General features: G+C 44.9%; 1 protein-coding gene across 3 annotated transcripts in view; it reads right to left on the bottom strand.

Annotated features, from left to right (window-relative positions):
• The window catches only part of herc2 (HECT and RLD domain containing E3 ubiquitin protein ligase 2), a 192,596-nt gene that overhangs the window by 164,929 nt on the left and 7,070 nt on the right, over positions 1 to 20,597 (bottom strand). For all 3 annotated transcript variants that reach the window (XM_055636505.1, XM_055636506.1, XM_055636507.1), the window contains exons 2-3: positions 2,022 to 2,139; positions 363 to 497 (exon numbers count right to left, since the gene is read on the bottom strand). In XM_055636505.1, the coding sequence (XP_055492480.1) occupies positions 363 to 497; positions 2,022 to 2,139 (253 nt within the window). The remainder of the gene's footprint in view (positions 1 to 362; positions 498 to 2,021; positions 2,140 to 20,597) is intronic.

Raw genomic sequence — 20,597 nt, 5'->3', positions numbered from 1 at the left:
ATAAATTGATCAACATGCCAGCAATGCTTACATCTCATGAGTGATTAAAACCCATTATTCTTAATATATTTAGGAAGGTTGAACTTATTACTGAGAACCAATTTTAAAACTGTGTGCACAACCAATTACTATGTCACATGATAGTTTAAATACAATTGTCTTTAAATATAAATAGTGACGTTAAATATGAAAGCAATCATAATCTTTAAGAATTTTTATATTAAAAAAGTCAGAAAATTATTACGCTAAGTTGTATGCAAATGCAATGAAAAATCAAAGAAATACCATGGATTGATAACATTACAATGTATGCTTGTAATTTAAGTTTAGAAAACATGTTTTGTAATTCAGGTGATATGTACCTGGCTGCCTGCCCCAAACCCATGATTCAATGATCGACTTGGCTCTATACATGGATGTTGGTGTTTCTTCCTCTTTTTTCTCTTTGTCATTCTGGTCATCCTTCTTTGAGCCAGCCTGAAATTCATTGTTGTCCTCTGGGATAAGAAGAAAAAAAGTTTTTAAAACTCAACAAATCACCACTGTCCTCATCATTATCACAGACATCAATTTTGATTGTATATTTTGTTACTATCAATTATATTATATTGTATTACTTAAATGGAAGCCCATACCTGTAATTTCAGTGTGTGGAAAGGAACTGCAGATGCTGGTTTATACCGAAGATAGACACAAAGTGCTGGAGTAACTCGGAGGTCAGGCAGCATCTCTGGAGAAAAAGGATGGGTGGCGCTTCAGGTCGGGACCCTTCTTTAGACTACAGAACTTCAGAAGAATGATCCCGACCCACAACGTCACCCATCCTTTTTCTCCAGAAATGCTGCATGACCCGCTGAGTTACTCCGGCACTTTGTATCCATCTCCTGTAATTTCCGTATCTGGTTTAACAGTTCTTTTTTAATTTATCGGTTAAAAAAAGAACTATTTTCATATAAATTATCTTAATTTCGACAAATTAAATCATTAACTACACTCCCATCAATTGACCCAACCACTTAAAAAGGTCTAGAGAGCATGGTGGTCATTTTTTTTTTTTTTTTTTTTTTTTTTTTTTTTTTTTTTTTTTTTAATTCAATTTCAATTTTATTTTTAATGTTATTTATTATTTATTTTTATTATTTTTTTTGTGATTTTTTTTATGATACTGCCTGTAAGGGAAATTCATTTCATTGTCTCAAATTGAGACAATGACAATAAATTTGAATACAATACAATACAATAACGCTTGAGGTGCAAAGGAGAGTCACCAAAATATTGCCCGGGATGCAGCAGTTCAGTTACAAATAAAGTCTGGAGAAGATGAGTCTGTTCTCTCAGAAGAATAGAAAGTTTAAAGGTGACACGACTGAAGTGCGTAAAATTATGATGGGTATAAGTATGGTCAACTGCAGGAAAACCTTCCCCCATATCGGAGGTAAATAAAAATAGAGGGCATAGATTTAGAGTAAGGAGGAAAGATTTAAAGAGAATCTGAAGGGAACCTTCTTCACACAGACAGTGGGAGGTCCTGGCAAGCACTGCCTGAGTGTAGTTGATGATGGATCACTGGCGGCATTTAAAAAATTTCAAGATGAGCATTAGGATTGTCTTCCCATGTTAATCTGATCACCCAGCACTTGGACTAATTGGAAAAGTATCCATTGATCAGTGCAGAGGAGTTAGGATGAATGGCCTATTTCCATGCTCTAAATTCTATGACAGATTATCTAATGAGGGGTTTAATATCTAACACCTCTTAGAAAGAAAAATAATGATGAAATCAATTTTTTCTCCAAACTAGCAGAGCTAGTGAAAATTCATTTTTACATGACCAGTCAGCCGAATATCTGGTTCACATGACTTCCAATATCTGTAAACTAATCTAATTTTTTTGTAAACATTTTTGAAAATTTGTTTTTGCAACATCAAAACAGAGCATTCCAAACTGGTGGCAAAAAATGCGAGATTATGAAGCATGATTTATCAACAATCCTAGATTTACATCATTGATATATTATTACCTTTTGATGCCTGTGAGTCATTGAGATTTTGTGTTGTTTCAGGACCAGTGTAAACAATTTCACCATCCTTGACCATTTCATTCCAAAGTCCACAGAGTCCATCTCGAGTGAAGGCAAGCTAAAAGGAAAACAAAACAGTAAGAATCTTCAGTAAGCTAAAATCCCTCAATATATGACGAGTCTCATAATGTTGAAGATCATTAGTGAGATGCAAAAACTGAATTTATGAATAAATTAATCTGCTTTATTCCCAACCTAAACTCCTTCCAACCTAAATTCCTGATGCTTGAAATACAACCCAAATTCCTGGTACCAAACAGTATTCAAATTACAGACACCTGTGCAATCCCTGTATGAAAAAAAGTATTTGGAAAAACTAATTACAGACAATAGGTGCAGGAGTAGGCCACTCGGCCCTTAGCCACCATCGCCATTCAATCTGATCATCCGCAATCAGTACCCTGTTCCTGCCTTATCCCCATATCCCCTATCTTTAAGAGCCCTATCTAGCTCTCTCATGAAAGTATCCAGAGAACCGGCCTCCATCGCCCTCCGAGGCAGAGAATTCCACAGACTCACACCTCTGAGTGAAAAAGTGTTTCCTCATCTCCGTTCTAAATGGCTTACCCATTATTCTTAAACTGTGGCGCCTAGTTCTGGACTCCCCGAACATCGGGAACATGTTTCCTGCCTCTAGCATGTCCAAACCCTTAATAATCTTATATGTTTCAATAAGAACACCTCTCATCCTTCCAAATCCTAGAGTGTACAAGCCCAGCTGCTCCATTCTCTCAGCATATGATTGTGACACTCCAACAAATAGGTTTTTGTTATTTGTTAATATTCATAAATATTTCTTAGTCACCTGCTATTGAAGTCCAAATTTCAGAACACAGCAGTACGAGACCATATATTACACCAAAAAACACAAAGTGCTGGAATAACTCAGTGAGTCAGCCAGCATCTCAGAAGAACATGGATAAGGTGACGTTTCAGATCAGGACTCTCTTCGGACCTTGTTACAGCAGTCCAGGTAACAGAAAGTTGCCCTTACAGAACTCACAAATCACCAAAAATTGGACAAATTGAATATCATATAATTCTCACGAAAATGGAGTGAGCAAAATTTATATTTTCCTCAACTTGCAATAGTTGACACATGATGTGGCTTCCCATTTTCTAGGAACGCGACCCTACACGCAAAACGGAGGCTACCCATATTAGAATTGCAGATGTTCCATCAATATTGCATTTCCTTAAAAGATTCCATATGGAAAGCTCAATGTTGTTGGAAAGGGATGGAAAGAGAATAACATACCAGGTGCTGCATCTGCCTCGAGACTAATGGTCCTTTCAATAATCAGATCTTTCCTCCACATTTAATTCCAAAACAAAAATCTATTCCCCTGTGTGGGGAATTTTCTTTTACTGACAGAATTCCTTTTGCATGAACAATATATATAATATACAATATTTATTACATGTCACCTGAATCTCAATGAGGCTCAAACGAAACTCCGTTTCCACAGCCATACAAGCAAAGACAATTTCCTACAGACATATACACAATTCAATTTACAAAAACATCCATCACAGCGAACCCACTGTGATGGAAAGCAAAGTCTTTTCTCTCCCCTGCACCATTTTTTCTCCCGATGTTGAAGCCCCACGCGGGCGATGATGTCCCACGGCCATTTTTAGGCTGCGCGGGGCGATGTACGGGCCCGCTCCCGGTCTAAATGTCACAAAGTTGGAGCCCCCGGCGGGCGCTGGAATGTCCCACGGCCATGAAGCCGCGCCGGGCGATGTACGGCCCAGCTCCAAGTCGTTCCAACCCCGCGACACGGGCGGGAGAAGTCGCGTTGCGGGAGCTCCAGAAAGCGGTCTCTCCACCCGGACCCGCGAGCTCCCGATACCCCGACAGTCCACCGGACCTGCGGCTACGTGGTCGGGCCGCAGTAGCAAATCACCACCGCACCCCACGCTCCGATGCCGGCCAGCCCCACTATGGTAAGTCCGCAGCTCCGCAGGCTCCGTGACTGGAGCCTCCAGGTTGTTCAGGCTGGAGGCCGCTCCCTGGTGCTAGGCCCCAACGAAGACCCGACAGGAAAAAGGTCAGGTCTCCCGTACAGGGAAGGGATTTTTACAAGTTTCCCCCCCACCACCACCACATATACACAGTCAAAAACACTATTAAAAAATACATTTAACTACATTTAACGAGACAAAAAATAAAAAAAGACACTGTAGGGGCCTCTGCAACAGTGAGTCGCGCCACCACCATCATGAATGACATAAAACTACAAAATGTGGAAATTCTTGGTGCCTAGCAAGTGTCCAACTCAATTACTATAGACAAGGACTTTTTTAAGCAACATTGACAAACAATTGACCAACCGCAAGAAATGCAACACCTGTCCCTTCACCTCCCCCCTCGACTCCATTCAAGGACCCAAGCAATCGTTCCAGGTGCGACAAAGGTTCACCTGCATCTCCTCCAACCTCATCTACTGCATCCGCTGCTCTAGGTGTCAGCTGATTTACATCGGAGAGACTAAGCGTAGGTTGGGCGATCGTTTCGCCGAACACCTCCGCTCAGTCCACAATAAACCAACCTGACCTCCCGGTGGCTCAGCACTTCAACTCCACCTCCCATTCCCAATCCGACCTCTGTCCTGGGTCTCCTCCATTGCCAGAGTGAGCAACAGCGGAAATTGGAGGAACAGCACATCATATTCCGCCTGGGGACTTTGCGTCCGGATGGCATTAACATTGAATTCTCCCAATTTTGCTAGCCCTTGCTGTCTCCTCCCCTTCCTTAACCCTCTAGCTGTCTCCTCCCCACCCTCCCATCCACCTGACCTCGGGCTCCTCCTCCTCCCCTCCCCCCTTCCTTCTCCCCCCCCCAACCCCCATCAGTCTGAAGAAGGGTTTTGGCCCGAAACGTCGCCTATTTCCTTCGCTCCATAGATGCTGCTGCACCCGCTGAGTTTCTCCAGCAATTTTGTGTACCTTTGACAAACAATAGGATAGAACAATCCACAAATAACTTGAATAAATGAGGTTCAATTTGGTGGAATCTGTAAAATACCAACTGTCCTTTAATTAAATCTAAAACATAGCTCCATTATAGACATGTTAGGAAAATAAAATAATTAATATCAGTTCAATTTATCATAGATCAAGAAACTTTGGGCTCATAAATCTCATTTACGTTAGCACTTTGTGAAATGCTGATTTTCCACCAGCCTCATCTCACATTACTAGCCTTGGACTCGTGCATTGAATAATATGCTCTTCAAAACTATATTAACGAGCCAACTGCTCCGTCAAAAGCTTGCATAGATTGCTCCACTGAGGTAAGACCACGTTACTTACTGCTCGTCTGGTTGTTGACTGGAAGCAAGTTACTATTTTGCAAAACAGTTGCACTCTGCCAACGCTAAGAAATTAGCACCGATTGACACCATAATCCTACTTCAAACCCCAAACAAGAAATACACATAGCCACAAGCATCATGTTTCCCAAGTCAGCTGATATGAAACGAAATGTTCTTGAATTCAAACACCATGGCAATACTCAAGCAATAAATATTGAAAATAACTTCGAAAAGGTACATGTATTCAGGCCCCACTGAAGAGTAAACACACATTATGAAATACTACTGGCCAGAAAAGAACACAATCTGCTTTGTAAATGCATGGAGTTAATGTAGTTTGCCATCCGCAGTACAATATAACTATATATTATGTATTAAAAAAAAAAATTTTCAAACATCTGTCTCCCAACTGCTCAAGTCCCCTATAGGTACGATCTGCTATTACAGAGCAAATCAATAAATATTAATTTATACAGTGAAATAGCACGAAAACAGGCCCTTCAGCCCAGATAATTCATGCTGACCAATTATCCATCTAGTCTAGTTCCATTTGCCCACATTTAACCCACACCCCTTTAAACCTTCTTATCCATTTAACCAAGTCTGAAGATGGGTTCCAACCTGAAATATCACCTATTCTCGAGAGATGCTGCCTAGGCCGCTGAGCTACTCCAGCATTTTGTGTCGACCTTCAGTATAAACCAGCAACTGCAGTTCCTTCCTAGCCAAGTTTATTATTCTCACGTGTACTGAGGTACAGGGAAAAGCTTTTGTTTGTATGCTATCCAGTCAGGGAAAAGACTTTACATGAATACAATCAAGGCCAATGTAACTTCCGAAGAGCACAAGAGTCAGCTCTATTCACGCTATCTAATAATTTTATATATATTTGGGGTGATAATTGCATGTCACAAACTGCTTAAATAACTAATAAAAATCAAATGTATCTCAATAAAATGCAGAGAGCAACACATCAAATCCTTACATAGTAAGGTAACCAAGCATATCCAAACCATGACACTATTTGATCCAGACGATAAATTAGAAGCATTTTACATTCTTTTTTTCTCTTTAGTTTCCTGCTTCCTGGAGCTGGGAATATCTTAGACGTGCAATTTTGATGTTGTTCTTGATGTTGTATGAATCTGGCCTACAATAGAAACATAGAAAATAGGTGCAGGAGTAGGCCATTCGGCCCTTCACCACCATTCAATATGATCATGGCTGATCATCCAACTGAGTATCCTGTACCTGCCTTCACCCCCCCCCCCCCCCATACCCCCCCCTACCACCCCCACCCCCCCCCCCCCCCCCCCCCCCCCCCCCCCCCACCGATACCTTTAGCCACAAGGGCCACATCTAACTCCCTCTTAAATATAGCCAATGAACTGGCCTCAACTACCTTCTGTGGCAGACAATTCCAGAGATTCACCACTCTCTGTGAGAAAAATGTTTTTCTCATCTCGGTCCTAAAAGATTTCCCCCTTATCCTTAAACTGTGACCCCTTGTTCTGGGAACAATCTTCCTGCAATACTCCAGGTGTGGTCTCACCAAGACCCTGTACAACTGTAGTAGAACCTCCCTGCTCCTATACTCAAATCCTTTTGATATGAATGTTAACAATGTTGAGATAAAATTGAGATGCTGTCAGATTATTATAATCTTAAATGCAAGGTGGTATATTTTGGGAAGTCAACCCAGAGTAAGACTGACACTGTGAACATTATGGAACAGGGGAGTGCTGTAGAACAAAAGGCTTCAGGAGCACAAATACATAATACACTGAAAGTGGAATCGCAGGTGGACTGGATGGTAAAAGTAGCCTTTAGTACGCTGGCTTTGACCATGAAGAGAATTGAGAAATAGTAGTTACAGAGGAATGTCGCAGTTGTACAAGATATTGCTGAGGACGTATTTGAAGTATTGTGCTCGGTTTTGGAAACCCTGCCATAGAAAATACGCCATTAAGCTGCAAAGAGTGCAGAAAAGATTTACGAGGATGTTGCCAGGACTCGAGAGACTGAATCGCAAGGAGAGGTTGGGCAGGCTCGGACTTTATTCCTTGGGAGCGTAGGAGATTCAGGGTGATCTTATAAAAGTGTTTAAAATCATGAACGGAATAAATAGAATGAATGCATACAGTCTTTTTTCCAAAGAGTTGTGGAATAGAGAACTAGAGGTATAGATTTTAGTCAATTGGGAAAATTATTATCTCTTGATGGGCAACTTTTTCCACACAGAGGGTGGCACGTATATGGAATGAGTTGCCAGACAAAGCAGCAGAGGCAGGCATAACCAAATTGAAAAGCATTTGGATATGTACATGAATAGGAAGGGGTTAGAGGGATATGGGGGGGGGAAAATGTAGGAAAATCGAGCTAGCATCCAACTCGTCCATTGCAATCAATGTAGGCTTCCGAGTTGGCAGGGACAGGTTGAGCTAAAGGCTTGCTTTGTGCAGTGATTCATCTATGAACAAACAAAGTCTGTTAATGTGCCCTGCCTGGGTTGAATACATGTTAAAATAGATTTTCAAACATCATTAAGCCCCTGTCTCACGATGCGAGTTCATCCAAGAGCTCTCTCATGAAGTATAAAGGCTTCCATCTAAAAGGAAGTACAGGTGCACAACCTTTTATCCGACAGCCTTGGGACCAGACACTTTTCGTAATTCGGAATTTGTCGGCCTTCGGAATGGAAATTTTTTAGCGTAGATTTTAATGCCTGGCTCAGTGGTAGAGTGCTCGGCTCATATCCGCAAGGTTGCGAGTTTGTGCCTTGATCCCGGCAGTTCCTCGGTCGCGAGTTTGAGTCTTCAATGTAGTTTTTCTTGCAGAATAAATGTCTGTATGAACTGCAGTGTGTTGAATGAATTCCTGAATTTGTAAATGTGACCGCAGCATTGAATCACCTCTCGCACTCATGTCATCCTAGCGGGTCTACATGCCCTTAGGCGGCCTAAGGCGACATTTTCACACTCTTATATCCGTGTGCAGCAGAGACGCCAAACGTGAGCTTTGATGTGCAGACGACATCCTGGAAAAAATGTCCGGTTTCTTCCAGGTAGGCGATATACCCTCCCGGGCAATATACCCTCCACTTCTCTTTTATGAAGGGGATTTAGTTCCCCTTTCTTCCAGGACCGACCGGAGGTTCCGCTGTCACCTCTGCGGGCCTCCCTCGGTGAACGCTCACTCAACTTTGTCTTGGGATTCCTACTCTCCCGCGCAATGTACCCTCACCTTCTCTTTTATGAATGGGGATTTAGTTCCCCTTTCGTCGAGGACCGACCGGAGGTTCCGCTGTCACCTCTGCAGGCCGCCCTCGGTGAACGTCCTATCTCCCTGTCCCTGGGATAGCAGGGGGCGATCAAACAGCACAATACCCCCCTCCCCCTCCCCCCAACTTCAGAGGAATCCGCTCCCCGATGGGCCGCTACGGCGACAAGTGGCAGTTCGCCCATAGCCCGAGCTGCACGACCCCAAGAACAAGACGTACCTTGCGCACCATCAGCTTCTGCCCCTAGAGCATGTTCCTCTGGAGTTGGAGCGGGGCTGGGCTGGAGTTGCTGATCTGGGATATCCGTGCTTCCAGTGGGCCTGGGGGTCGGTGTCCCGATGAGGGGGCACAGCTCGGGCTGTGGGCGAACTGCCACTTGTCGCCGTAGCGGCCCATCGGGGAGCGGCTTCTGGTGATCCTGATGTCTCCCGCTAGTTTGCAGTTTTCCTCTGGAGTTGGAACTGGGCTGGGCTGCTGCTGGCTGTGGGTCTCTGGGATCTCCGTGCTTGCAGTGGGCCTGGGGGTCGGTGTTCCGTTGGTCCTGGCGTCTCCGGTGACTGGCATCGCCGACGTGAAGACAGTGCAAAGCCCCCACGCCGGTGCAATGGGCGGGGAGCTGGAGAGGGGAGGGAAGGGGTCACACACATGGCCGGGAAGCAGGGGGGTGTAGGTGGGGTGAAACTGAAGGGAGCGACAATCTGCTGCTCCCTGCCCGCTGAGTTAAAAAGTTCCCACGCAAGACTCACGATACACTGTGTATCGTGAGTCTACCGTGGGAACTTTTTAACTCAGCGGGCAGACAGCAGCATATGGTCAATTATTAACCCTCCCGCGCAATATACCCTCGCCTTCTCTTTTATGAATGGGGATTTAGTTCCTCTTTCTTCGAGGACGGACCGGAGGTTCCGCTGTCACCTCTGCCGCCGCCCTCGGTGAACGTTTTCAAGGACCTTTCTTCAAGGACTGAAAAAATGTCCGCTATTCGGAGGTCTTCGTTATTTGGATCTTCGGATAAAAAGTTGTGCACCTGTATTCAATTTTAATTCTGAAGAACCAGGGTCTTGTCCCGGAACGTCACCTATCCATGTCATCCAGAGATACTGTTTAATCCACTGAGTCACTTCAGCACTTTGTGTCTCTTTGTAAACCAGCATCTGCAGTTCCTTTGGTCTACAGTTTAAGCTTTGTCTCTTGCAACTGCAACCTATTTAATATCTGCAACCACTGCTCCATCCCCTCAGCAAAAGAGTAAAATTAATTAAAGCTGCAGTACATTGCTTTTATAATAGAACAGCGAGAAGAAAACTCTAATTGATCCCTCAGAAGATTGAGAGCAATTTTAACTTTGTACATTTTCAAAACATACACATCTATCCAAGAAAACAATCCCCATTTGAAATGAAATTTAGGAGAGAATAGTACCTTTCATTTGTATAGTACCTTTTACACAGAAGGATTCCCTGAACTACTTTCCTAAGCCCCACTGGTGAAATGATTATAATTAAGGCAGAAACAGCCAGAACGAACGAAGCACAAAAATCTCAAGCAGTGGGAGGAGGTCCCAGAGGGGCAATGGCACGTAAAGGTTTGAAAATAAGGCAGCAATTTTGAAATTGTGGCATTGCCAGATCAGAAGCCAGCCAGCAGGCAATCAAAAGTACACGTTGTGCATTTGGCAATGGACAGCAAGAGTTTCAAGTTCAGGTAAGTGTGGAGAATGGAAGACAAGTCAGGTGAGTACTGGACAACATAGAACAAAAACATAAATTGCTGATAGAATTCGGTGGGTCAGGCAGCATTTGTGGAAGGAAGGAAATGGACCGTTAACGGTTCGTGTTGAGACCCTTCCTCTGGACTAAGAGAGTGGAGGAGAGATAACTTTCATGAAGAGGCTAGGGGGACCAGGGCAAGAGCTGGCACTGGATAGGAAAGGTACTGGATAGGATGGGATAAGGGAGGGAGAAAAGGGATGGAGAAAACAACCAAGGCTGGGGCATGATCGGTAAAGCTAACCAGGGGCTGCAGGTGAATGGAAACTGAAGGGAAATTAAAGAGAAGTATGGGGCCAAATAAGGGAGGTGGAGTGGGCAGGTGAGGAATAGTGGAGGGAGACGACAATATGAGATGAGTGTGTGGGTGATGATTAATTGGGCCGGTGGGTGTGGAAGAGGCAGGGCAAGAGGGTACATGGTGTCATTACAAAAGAGGGAATGTGTGAGTGTATCTGGGTGAACAGAGAGAATAGAGGGGGGAGCAAGTTACTTGAAATAGGAAAATACGATGTTCATGTCGTTAGGCTGTAGACTACCAGAGGCAGGATGCTACAAGCTGTACATCTTGTTTGCGTTTGGCCTCGTCTTGATTTTGGGGGAACCCGGTAGTCAGCGAGTGAATGAGATGGGGAATTGAATGGTTAGCAATGGGGAACTCCAGGTGACGACGGCAGACTGAACGCAGATGGTCGGTGAGGCAGACGCATAGTCTGTGCATGGCCTCCTCCACATCAGGGAGCCCAAATTTGTAGCAAATAATGCAGTGGACAAGTTTTGAGGAAGTCTGTGCCTGAACTGGAAGGGCTGTTTGGGTCCCTGGATGTTAGTGAGGGTGGAGGTATAGGGACAGGTTTTGCAGATGCAGGGGAATTTCCAGCTGTTAGAGAGGGATAGGCGAACCAGGGAGTCCCAGAGAGTGGTCCCTGTGGAAACAATAAAGGGGTGGAGAGCAGAAAGTGAGTTTGATAGTGGGAATCACTTCGTAGCTGGCAGAAATGTCAAAGAATAATCTGCTGGATGTAAATGCTGGTTAGGAGAAAAGCTTGACCAGGGGACTATCCCTATTTTGTATGCAGAGAGCTGTGGTGAGAACAGATGTGTTTGCTGGAGATTCCAGTTGCTAGCCATTTCAATTCCCCTCCCCATTCCCACACTGACCTCTCTGTCCTCATCCTCCTCCACTGCCAGAGTGTGGCCAAATGTAAACTCAAGGAACAGCATCTTATAGTCTGCTTCAGTAATAATATAATAATAATTTTATTTATAGAGCACTTTAAAAACAAACATAGCTGCAACAAAGTGCTGTACATCACTAATCATTGACAAAAAAGTTAATACACACCAAAACTAACAATCAAAAGAAATAGTAGGAAAAGACATGTAAAATAAAGAAACATCAAAAAGACCACAAACAGAAGCAAAGCCTCAGGCATGGTCAAAAGCCAGCATGACAGCATGAACGTTGAAGTCTCAAATTTCAGACAACCTATTCCTCCTCGTTGCCCCTGTCCACCCAGATTCTTCTACATATCCCCTTTCCCCGACAACAAAAGCCCCCTCGTGCCCTGCTTCTTCTCCGCCCACCCAATCTACCACACATTCCTCTCATGGTGTCCCTTCCCTCCACAGTTCTCATCTCCCCCCACCGAATTGGACGCATACTTCACCTTCCTTTCCCATCAGACTTCACCATCTGCAGCCCGATTACCTCCATGTATCACTTCCCAGCTTGCTTTCTCCCTCTTTCCCCCCCGACTCCATCCACCAAGCAACCTTGCATCACTTTGATCTACCCACCACATACCAGTTCTTGCCACAGCCTCCTCGTTGGTTATCTTCTTATCTCCCCTCCACTCCTTCAACCCAGAAGGAGGGTCTTGACCCCAAACATAAACTGTCCATTTCTCTCCGCAGATGGTGCCAGAGCCTCAAGTTCCTCTGGAAGTCTGTTTTTTGTTCCAAATTCAATCATCTACCGTCTTTTGTGTCAACATAAAAATGCATCAATTTTTTGCAGCAGAAAAAGTCAATGCCTAAAGCCCCTGTCCCACGTAGGCAATGTTTTTCTGCGACTACAGGTGACTAGGCTGAGGCCACGTGGTCGCGGGGTGACGCCTGTATGGTCGTGAGTAGTCGCCTCAAGTCGCCTAAAGAGACGTGACGTTTTTCTGGTTGCAGCTGCATTTTGAAATGTTCAAACCTTTTCGGCGACTGTGGACTTGACGTAGTTTGTCTTTTCTTGTCATTGGTGCTATCGTACGTTGTAGCCAGGATGACGCAGGCCGTCACCAGGTGACGTAGGTTGTCGCCGGGTGCTGACTTTGATGAATCCCATTGGCGACTACCTAGGTCAACCGGAGACTGAATTGTCTTCAGTTGTTACCGACAAGTCGTTACTTGTCGTAGCTCGTTGTGGGTGGATGAAGGTCGACTTTGATTATCGTAGGTTGTCACCTGCGTGGTCGTAGGTTCTCGTAGGTGCGGTCGTAGGTGGACGTCCCAATAGGTAGCCGGTTGTCGGTAGCTTGCCGTAGTTTGACGTCGACTATGTGGTAGGTTGTCTTGGTCCCCTAATTTGAGGAGGGACATTCTTGCTATTGAGGGAGTGCAGCGTAGGTTTACAAGATTAATTCCCGGGGTGGCAGGATTGTCATATGCTGAGAGAATGGAGCGGCTAGGCTTGTATACTCTGGAGCTTAGAAGGATGAGAGGATATCTTATTGAAACATATAGGATTATTAAGGGTTTGGACACAGTAAAGGCAGGAAACATGTTCCCGATGTTGGGGGAGTCCAGAACCAGGGGCAACAGCTTAAGAATAAGGGGTAAGCCATATAGAACGGAGACGAGGAAACACTTTTTCTCACAGAGTTGCGAGTCCGTGGAATTCTCTGCCTCAGAAGGTGGTGGAGGCTGGTTCTCTGGATACTTCCAAGAGAGAGCTAGATGGGGCTCTTAAAGATAACAGAGTCAGGGGATATGGGGAGAAGGCAGGAACGGGGTACTGATTGGGGATGATCAGCCATAATCAGATTGAATGGCGGTGCTGGCGCGAAGGGCCGAATGGCCTACTCCTGCACATATTGCCTATTGTCGTGTAGCGTGTCGTAGACATTGTCGTGGGGGGGGGGGGTCCAGTCGCCGCTTTTTCAGTGACCTGCTACGACCGTGGCAGTCGCCGAAAAAAATAAATAAATCACCTGTGGGACAGTCCCTTAATTCTATCTCTGGAACAGTCTTGATATTGGAATGAATATGTAAAGGGGCTGTCCCACTGTACGAGCTAATTCAAGAGCTCTCCCGAGTTTAAAAAAAAATCAAACTCGTGGTAAGCACGTAGAATGTACGTAGATGATACGTCGGAGCTCGGGACGTCTCTTAGCAGCTCGTAACGCTAACGGCAGGTACTCGGGAAATGTGATAAGCTCGGGAAGTCTCATGAAGATTTTTCAACACAGGGATTAGATACCCCCACTGATTTGGGTGGGAATTTTCCAAAACCAAAAAGATATTTAAATGTTTAAAAAAACTTTGACGGAGGTCAGGACCAAATAACGTAGAAATAGGCCACTACTGCAAAATCCAAGGGACTGACATGCAGTACTCAACGGAGCAGAACCTCCACCATTTAGGGAATACAACTCTGACTTCCGTTATGCCTCTCGCAGTTTAATCCACGTCAGTCCATTGGATTTTGCAGGAGTGGTCAATCTCAGCCTTCTATGATCTTTGGTTTAATCAGTGTTTTGGGGAAACGGTATGCGTGTGTATATGTGATATAGCTCATCTACCAAATTCATAATTTTGTTCATTTTCTTTTTCAATGTTTTCCTCCCTGCCAGAGGTGCTGCTTGTCCCGTTTAGTTACTCCAGCATTGTGTCTAGCACATTAGTTAATCCGTCTACCAATCTAATAGGCACTTGGGTGCGTATGATACATCTCAGCTGTTGCTCTAATGAATGGAAAGGAATTTAACACAAACGCTTCAAGTATTGCGAGAATGTCACTAAACAACTTAAACCTATTAAGTCCACTAATTCTGGATTTAAAAAAATTAAAAAAAAATTAAAAAAATCAGTCGCTCTATGGTGTCAATATTCCTCGATGTGTTGGGGGAAATATTGGGATGAAGAGAATCCTCATCAGGAAATTCATTGTTTTGCCCGGTGATCTGATACGATCAGACGAGCGAATGATTGTAACCTTTTAGGCGACACGATCATTTGTTCGTCTGAAGAAGAGTCTCAACTGAAACGTCACCCATTCCTGGTCTCCAGAGATGCTGTCTGTCCCACAAGCTTCAGCTTTGTGTCATATCGACGAACATTTGTTTGACGGTTCCCCATGGATCAATGCACACTCCCCCGTATCTAGCCGGCAATAAAAACTCTCCCTGTGACTGCGCCCACGAGTTTTCCGTTTTGGTAACATTTTATAATTGATATATAATTAATAGATGAAGTGGATTTAAATAGGTCACAGTTTCCACAGAGTCACCGGTAAACCTCTTGAATTGTACATAGTCTCGAAAATTGTGAATTCCAATTCAGAATCGACACATTCTCCCATACAGCAGAACTGTGCCACAAATAAACGCCCAATCCGTGCCAATTGTAGCTATCGTCTTCAAGCAAAATGTGAGATATGATTCCAGCTGCAGCGATCACATCACAGGCGGGGAACCTGACGAAAGACAGGTAGGGTCGCCTACATTGCCAATTCGAGCCATTAATAGCAGAACAGCATGCTACACTTGTAGATGTGGACGCCATGACGGAAGCCGATTCCCAAGATGGCGCAAAGAAATTACCCATGACCTACTACGGCTTTTTCGCCGAGCGGACCATCTTGCTCTTGCTCTAGTATTTTTGGTCAGGACTCTCCCTCCAGCTATGAGATCTGCCAAAATCTATCATGGATATTATGAGAAGGGGGTCATCCGAGGCCTAGTCACTGTGAAACCTAGCTTTCTGACTTCAGAGTGCAGGGGGCCAGGGGAAGAAAAAAAAAAAACAGCATTCTCTATCATGCCCTGGTGAGTGTGTGTGACCTAGCAAAGACTAGTCAGTGGGACAGATCCAGAACATTGCATTTTGAAGAGGATTCAATTTATGATGGGAAATTGCCCTCAACATAATACCCTCTTATCATTACACTTAACAGCCTTGCTCAAATATCTGCAACAAGGTTTGAACCCACGGCCTCCGATTCAGAATCGTCCTTATTCTGAATAGCAAGAGTGCTTCTCATAGCAGTGTTATAACTCACAAGAGAATGTCCTGGCTGCAGAGGACAGGCATCATATTGATGCAATTATAAAGAAAGCCCATCAACGCTGCAACTTCCTTGGAAGTTTGCAGAGATTTGGCATGTCGAGAACTATTCTCACAAGTTTACAAGTTATAAGAGTAGAATTAGGCCATTCGGCCCATGGAGTCCACTCCGCCATTCAATCATGGTTGATCCAATTTTCCTGCCTTCTCCCCATAGGGTGCTGATTGTGGATGATCAGTCATGATCACAGTGAATGGCAGTACTGGCTCGAAGGGCCTACTCCTGCACCTATTGTCTATAACCTTTGACCCATCAGAGACCCACACCACCCTGGCCATTCTCATTTCACTCCTGTCATTAGGTGGAGGGTGTAAGAGCTTAAAACCTGTGACTTCCATCAACATCAGGGTATGAAACACTACATACTCCAAATAGACTCCGAATTACAGAGACATGGGGCATTGTTTTCATCCTTGCACAATTATTGCTTGTTTGTTTTTATATACTGAACTTTTTCTCATTATATGGAGTTTACAGAGTACTATGTTTACATATCGGTCATGCTGCTGGAAGTAAGAATGTCATTTTCCGTTGAGGTATATACAGTGCCCTCCATAATGTTTGGGACAAAGACCCATCATTTATTTATTTGCCTCTGTACCCCATCATTTGAGATTTGCAATCGAAAAAAAATCACACGTGGTTAAAGTGCACATTGTCAGATTTTATACATTTTGGTTTCACCATGTAGAAATTACAGCAGTGTTCATACATTGTCCCCTCATTTCGGGGCACCATAATTATTGGGACACAGCAAAGTAATGTAAATGAAAGTAGTCAGGTTTAGTATTTTAGTCCCTTGCATTCAATTAAGGCTTGAAGCCTGCGATTCATGGACATCACCAGTTGCTGGGTGTCTTCTCTGGTGAGGCTCTGCCAGGCCTGTATTGCAGTCATCTTTAGCTTATGCTTGTTTTGAACGATAGTCCCCTTCAGTATCTAAAAGGCACACTCAATTGGGTTCAGATTGGGTGATTGACTTGGCCATTTTTTAGCTTTGAAATTCTCCTTTGTTGCTTTAGCAGGATGTTTGGGATCATTGTCGAATGTAGAATGAATCGCCAGCCAATGAGTTTTGAGGCATTCGTTTGAACTTGAGCAGATAGGATGTGTCTACACACTTCAGAATTCATTCTGCTACTACCATCAGCAGTTGTATCATCAATGAAGATAAGTGAGCGAGTACCTTCAGCAGCCGTACCTGCCCAGGCCATAACACCCCCACCACCGTGTTTCACAGATGAGATGGTATGCTTTGGATCTTGGTCAGTTCCTTCTCTACTCCATACTTTGCTCTTGCCATCACTCTGATACAAGTTAATCTTCATCTCATCTGTCCACAAGACCTTTTTTCCAGGACTGTGGTTGCTCTTTTAAGTACTTCTTGGCCAAACTGTAATCTGGCCATCCTATTTTTGTGGCTAACCAGTAGTTTGCATCTCGCAGTGTATCCTCTGTATTTCTGTTCATTAATTTGATTTGATTTAATTTATTGCCATTGTCTTCAATGAAGAGACAACAACAATCTTTTTCCCTTAGACATACAAAAAAATAAAAATAAAATAAACACAAAGCACAGAACACAGTGGTCCACAACACAAACATCACCACAGCAGCACCAAAATTCCCCACTGTGAGGGAAGGAACCAAAGTCCAGTCAACCTCCCCGCCGATGTTCCCCAATATTGGGGACTCCAGAGCACCCCACAGTCACCACTACGGGCGACCCGATGTTCAGGCCCTCTATCCGGGAACCTCTTGTAGGCCACTTTTCAATGGAGTCCGCGGCTCCTTTGCTGGGGGTTGCCAGCGCGGCTGGGCGGAGATTCGCGCTGGCAACCCCCGGCAAAGAGTCCCAGGACTGCACGATGTTAAAGTCAGCGCCGCCCGCGTTGGGAGCTCCGCACCCACAGCTCTGCGATGTTGGAGCAGCGGCCCAGCACTACGGAGCTCAAAGCGGCGATCCCAGGAAGGCCTCGCCCACTCCGCGATGTTTCCACCTCCGCGGAGCATCACTGCCGCTGCTGAAGCTCTTGTCCAGTCCCGGTAGGAAAGGCCGTGCCAATACAGTTGGTAGGCCACGGGGAGGGGAGGGGGGCGAGGCGAGGACGCGACTCGGATAATAGCCGCATCCTCGCCAGGAAGCGACTGAAGGACGGTTTCCCCCTTACCTTACCCGCTTCCCCTCCACATAAAATACCAAAATAAAACTAAAAAAAGTCATTTGCAGACAATGGTCATTGACAAATCCACATGGGAAGAGTGTTTCTAATCTGTCGGACAGGTGTTTGGGGATGCTTCTTTATAATTATAGAGATAATTCTTCTGTCATCAGCTGTGGAGGTCTTCTTGGTCTGCCAGTCCCTTTGCGATTAGTAAGCTCACCAGTGCTCTCTTTCTTCTTAATGATGTTCCAAACAGTTGATTTGGGTAAGCCTAAGGTTTGGCGGTGGGCGGCACGACTCTTGTCAGCAGCGGCCTCTGCAGTCCGTCTGCCTTTTTATTGTTTTCTGTCTTGTTTCTATGTAGTTTTTATTGTTTTTTTTGTCGGGGTATGTGTGGGGGGGGGGGGGGGGGACTTTAAAATCTTTCCCCTGCACGGGAGACCCGACCTTTTCTTTGTCGGGTCTCCATTTGTCGTTGGGGCTGCAACGTGGAGCAGCCTCCAACAGGAATGACCTGGGGCTCCAGTCGCGGAGCTGCGGATCTACTCACCATCACGGAGCTGGCCGAGTCCGGAGCGGGTGGAGCTGTGGTGGAGCGCTGCTGTGACCCGACACCCGGAGATTCGGAAGCTCCTATCGCAGGTCTGTGGACAGTAATACCGGGAGCCCGCGGGTCCCTGGTGGGAGACCGCTTTTCAGGGCTTCCGCAACGGCGACTCCTCCCGCCCGAGTTGCGGGGTTGAAGGTTACCTGGAGCGGGCCCTACATCACCGCCCCGCGCTGCTTGGAATTGCAGCGGGACTTTGTGAGTGCCCGCCGGGGCTCCAACACCAAGACCCGGTGCGTGGCCTTGCATCACCCGGCGTGGCTTTAATGGCTGCGGGACATTTAACATCGCCCGCCGGGGGCTTTGACTCTGTCTTTGACTCTGACATGGGGGGGGAGAGGGGAGTGCAGGGGAGAGATATGGTTTTTTTTGCCTTCCTTCACAGCGAGGAGAAGATGCGCTGTGAAGGATGTTTGTGTAAATTGTGCTGGGTCTTGGGTCTTTTTTGTTTTGTATGTATAGCTGCAGAAACGACATTTCATTTGGACCTCAACGGGATCCAAATGACAAATAAATGTATTGTATTGTATTGGCTGATGCCTCTAACAGTTTTATTCTTGTTTCTCAGTCTCATAATGGCTTCTTTGTTTTTCATTGGCACAACTTTGGTCCTCATGTTGATAAACAACAACAAAAGTTTCCAAAGTTGATGGAAAGGCTGGAGGAAAGACTAGGTGCTGAGAGCTCTCTTATAGCTGCATTAAGGAGGCAATTAAACACACCTGAGCAATTACAAACACCCGTGAAGTCATGTGTCCCATGTAATTTCTACATGGTGAAACCAAAATGTATAAAAATAGCCTGTATATAAATAATAAAACACTCTGGTTTCTGTAATTTTCCATGGCCATTATTGAAGATAAATTATGAATTACTTGGCTTTTTCTTGTATCCTACAAATTCCAGCAAGCTTTGGGAAAGCATTCTGATGAATCGATTTTCTATCATATTGGCCTATCTTCTGTAGGTCACAACAGTCAGGACACCAAGAGTGAAATTCCAGTAGATGCTCATAGTGATTCCTTTACCAACTTCAGATATTTACTTGTGCGACATTGCAACATGGTGTATATATTGCACCAATACAGCAGAACAATGGATATTTGGCTTCCCAAGTCTGCACTGACCAGTGGTCACCCACCCCATTGTCCAGCACTTGACCCACCGCCTTCTTTGCTGAGGGAATATGTGCCCATATGGGGATCATTTCTTAAACGCCGTCAGCGACTCTGCTTCCACCTCACTCTCTGGCAGTGACTCCAGGTTCTCATCGCTCTCTGGTAAAAAGGGTCCCCACTAAAGGGTGGCACGGTGGCACATCTGGTGGGGCAGCTGCCTCAGAATGCCAGAGACCGGGTTTGATTCTGACCTCTGTGTGGTGATTGCACGTTCTCCCCGTGATCTTGTGGGTTTCTTCCAGGTGCTCTGGTTTCATCCCACACCCCAAAGAAGTGCGGGTCTGTCAGTTGATTGGCCTTTGTAAGTTGCCCCTGGTGTGCAAGTAGCGGATGCGAAAGTGAAATAACATAGAACTAGTGTGAACGGGTCGGCATGCACTCGGTGGGCCAAAAGGCCTGTTTCCATGCTGTATCTCCAAACTAAACTGTTCATCCTATACCTTCAATCTATGTTCTCCAGTTTTATCAATTGATATGAGAAATTTCCTGCAGTCTCCCCTTTCCAAATCCCTCATAACGTTATCCATCTCAATCATAATTCAAGATTCAAGATTCAATTTAATTGCCATTTAATTGTCAATTTAATTGTCATTCAAGATTCAATTTAATTGTCATTGTATCCTACAAATTCCAGCAAGCTTTGGGAAAGCATTCTGAAGAATCGATTTTCTATCATATTGGCCTATCTTCTGTAGGTCACAACAGTCAGGACACCAAGAGTGAAATTCCAGTAGATGCTCATAGTGATTCCTTTACCAACTTCAGACATTTACTTGTGCAACATTGCAACATGGTATACATTGCACCAATACAGCAGAAAATTTGATATTTGGCTTCCCAAGTCTGCACTGACCAGTGG

Source organism: Leucoraja erinacea, chromosome 6, assembly GCF_028641065.1.
Source record: "Leucoraja erinacea ecotype New England chromosome 6, Leri_hhj_1, whole genome shotgun sequence".
NCBI lineage: Eukaryota > Metazoa > Chordata > Chondrichthyes > Rajiformes > Rajidae > Leucoraja > Leucoraja erinaceus.
The sequence above is the reverse complement of the archived record's forward strand: the minus strand, read 5'-3'. Positions and strand labels throughout refer to the sequence as shown.